Source organism: Photinus pyralis, unplaced genomic scaffold (genome assembly GCF_008802855.1).
Source record: "Photinus pyralis isolate 1611_PpyrPB1 unplaced genomic scaffold, Ppyr1.3 Ppyr1.4_LG5, whole genome shotgun sequence".
NCBI classification, from domain to species: domain Eukaryota; kingdom Metazoa; phylum Arthropoda; class Insecta; order Coleoptera; family Lampyridae; genus Photinus; species Photinus pyralis.
The window spans coordinates 34,366,699-34,369,280 of record NW_022170596.1 but is presented as its reverse complement, the minus strand read 5'-3'; the positions used below and the strand labels follow the sequence as shown (position 1 = coordinate 34,369,280).

At 37.4% G+C, this 2,582-nt stretch overlaps 1 protein-coding gene across 1 annotated transcript; it reads right to left on the bottom strand.

Annotated features, from left to right (window-relative positions):
- Positions 1-1,196: 1,196 nt before the first annotated feature.
- On the bottom strand, positions 1,197-2,582 carry LOC116170700 (protein atonal homolog 7-B-like; the record flags this gene model as incomplete). Its single annotated transcript, XM_031487205.1, has 3 exons — positions 1,197-2,121; positions 2,169-2,359; positions 2,408-2,582. Coding segments are annotated over 3 exons (585 nt in total), but the record flags the coding sequence as incomplete, so codon positions are not given.

Sequence of the window (2,582 nt, the reverse complement as noted above, 5' to 3'; positions counted from 1 at the left end):
CCTCCTCTTATACCCTAGTTGTATCGATCTTAACTTGGAACTTGATTGATCACGAACTATAGCACAAGCAACTTTACTAACAATACGTCTGAGAGTATTGCTACATGCTATCGGACGTCAATGAAACACCACAGAATATCGGCAGAATTGATCTCGGTAAATTGCCTTCCAGAACGGCATCTGCACAGTTGGTGTTGGAGCGGAATTAGCAATGTTATTAAATGTGAAAGGTGTCTTGGTCTTACACAATCAATTCCTCCACAAGAACTTCTAAGGAAACTGGAAAGAGCTTTCTTTGTGGTTATATAGGATGTTAAACGGAGATCAATAAGAACGTCGCCAAGGAATTGGAGGATAATTTGCCTCACTGTGCATTCATGGGTTGGTGTTTAGATTCAAGCGCATCCCATATTTCGGGGCAATATTTAGCTATAACTTCTGAGGAGCAGAGAACATCACCTTCAGAAAGCTTAAGAGTTACTCGTTTACAAAACTTGACAAATTCATGAAAGAAATCTTTTTTTTTATTTAAGTGGAGGAAGCCGACATCGTTTTGTTGAAAGTGCAACAAATTTCGCCACTTGCTGCATTATCTTCTTTATTTAAGTCCAAAAAGCTTCCATTGACAAGGTCAACAGTAGAAAAAGGATCAGGCTGAGAAACCGCTGAACCTACTCGTTTAGTAGTTCAGTATGCTTTTTGGTGTAATGTTACTCAAATAGTGACCTATAGTCGCAAATGGAGGAAATCCAACTTTGTGAGTGATATCAGTGGTCCGACATTCGAGCCTTAATGAATAAGTAGTAGCTGACTTGTCTTTCATCAACGGAAAAGCACTTTTCTAAAAGATTATTGCTTGAAAACCTGTCAAAAGTAAAAAAATTCATTAAAGCGCTTGTGAGCAAGAGGAGAAGAGTGCACTTGGAAATTTGTTTTGTCGATTTTAATAGCTCTTATGGGCAAACATGAAATAATTTTTAATTTCTGATCGAATGACACCCATACCAAGTGTACAAGACTGTAACAGCCAGACAGACAGATATAAAAGGAGCGCAAAAGTGCACTTTTTATTTTTTGAAAGTTAAAGTGCACTAAAAATTACGCTACTATCAGTATATTAAGAGGTACACGAGACACACTACCACAAAATAATAGTCTGGGCTCTAACATTCATAGGAAGTCGGCTTGTTTTAAATTGACCTAAAAATAAATAATGTAGCCTGCGGAACTCTGGCAGAAGTGATAAAAATTGGCTACTGTAGCTCTTACCCTTTTACCCTACTCAAAAATTAAAAAAATAATTGGCCTATCTTCACTTTTCGTAATCATAGCTAACTTTACCATTATATTGGGAAGGTTGATTCGACCCTTTAGTCTATATATCTGCAAAATCTGTCTGTGTAGAGAGGTGTTTTTTTTACATGTTTATTCAAAAGTTTTTGAGCCCTAGCTTGTGATTTATAAAAAATACACCCTTTACTTAGCGCAAAGACATGATTCTTAACCACAATGAGTTTCTTCGTTTAAAGTTATTGGTATTGATCTTATTCCTAATCCTAGAATAACTCTCAATGTCTAATCTCTTAAACGCCGAATTGATGGATTTGGTCTGTTAGAATATCGTCTGGAGTATGCCAAAATTAAAATTTATGCTCATGACGTACCTAACTTATCAATCTCTATAATTGAATAGTTTACCCTAACTAACTGCATTAAGCATAATGTTTCTCCCATTTAATGGATAATTATGATCCACCTCCTATAAATAGAGCAATATTAGGCACGTGCATTTCACTTGACGGTTACAATCACCACCCTTCACCCTAAAAGTAATTTTCAAACCCTAAACAGATAACTTAATTCCATAAATGATTATAACAAGAAGGGTGGCACGTGAAGCATTCAGCATAATGTAATTATAATCGAGTGGCGGAAAAAGGCACTTACCGAAATATCACATTCTGAGATCACTCGAGAACAATCGGCGGGCTGTACTGTGTTACAAGATGATCTTTTGTGGCTCGTATTTAATTCCACCTTAAATCCACCAGCGGGTTCGTCATTTTCTAACACCGCCGTTAGGTATGCTATATAGGATGTGGCCAGTCGCAACGTCTTAATCTAAAAGTAACCCTGCAAACCAATTTTAAAAAATCACCTAGTCTTACTTTTGATAATTTTGTATCGGCGGGAACGTTTGGTATACAATCCCGTAAATCTGCATATGCATTATTAATTGACTGCGTTCTTCGTCGCTCTTTCTTATTTGCCGTCGTCCGTCTTTTGACAACACGAACATACGGCACCGTGGTTATTTGCCGTACCGAATCTTCGGAACGTGAAGAATTTATGTTACATCCTAAAACAATTATTGTAAAATACTATACAAAATGGCCATGATGTAAACCAGAACGGTACGCCGATTGGCAAACGTCTCCAGAGCTAAAACTAATGCTGGCATATGTGTTGAATGGATTCCTTCCAACAATAAGACTTGGCGATGGAGTATCAGAACGAGGACTATTACTTGTCCAATAACTTGACTCGTCTCCTCCGCACAGTCCATTACCATCTACGAGATT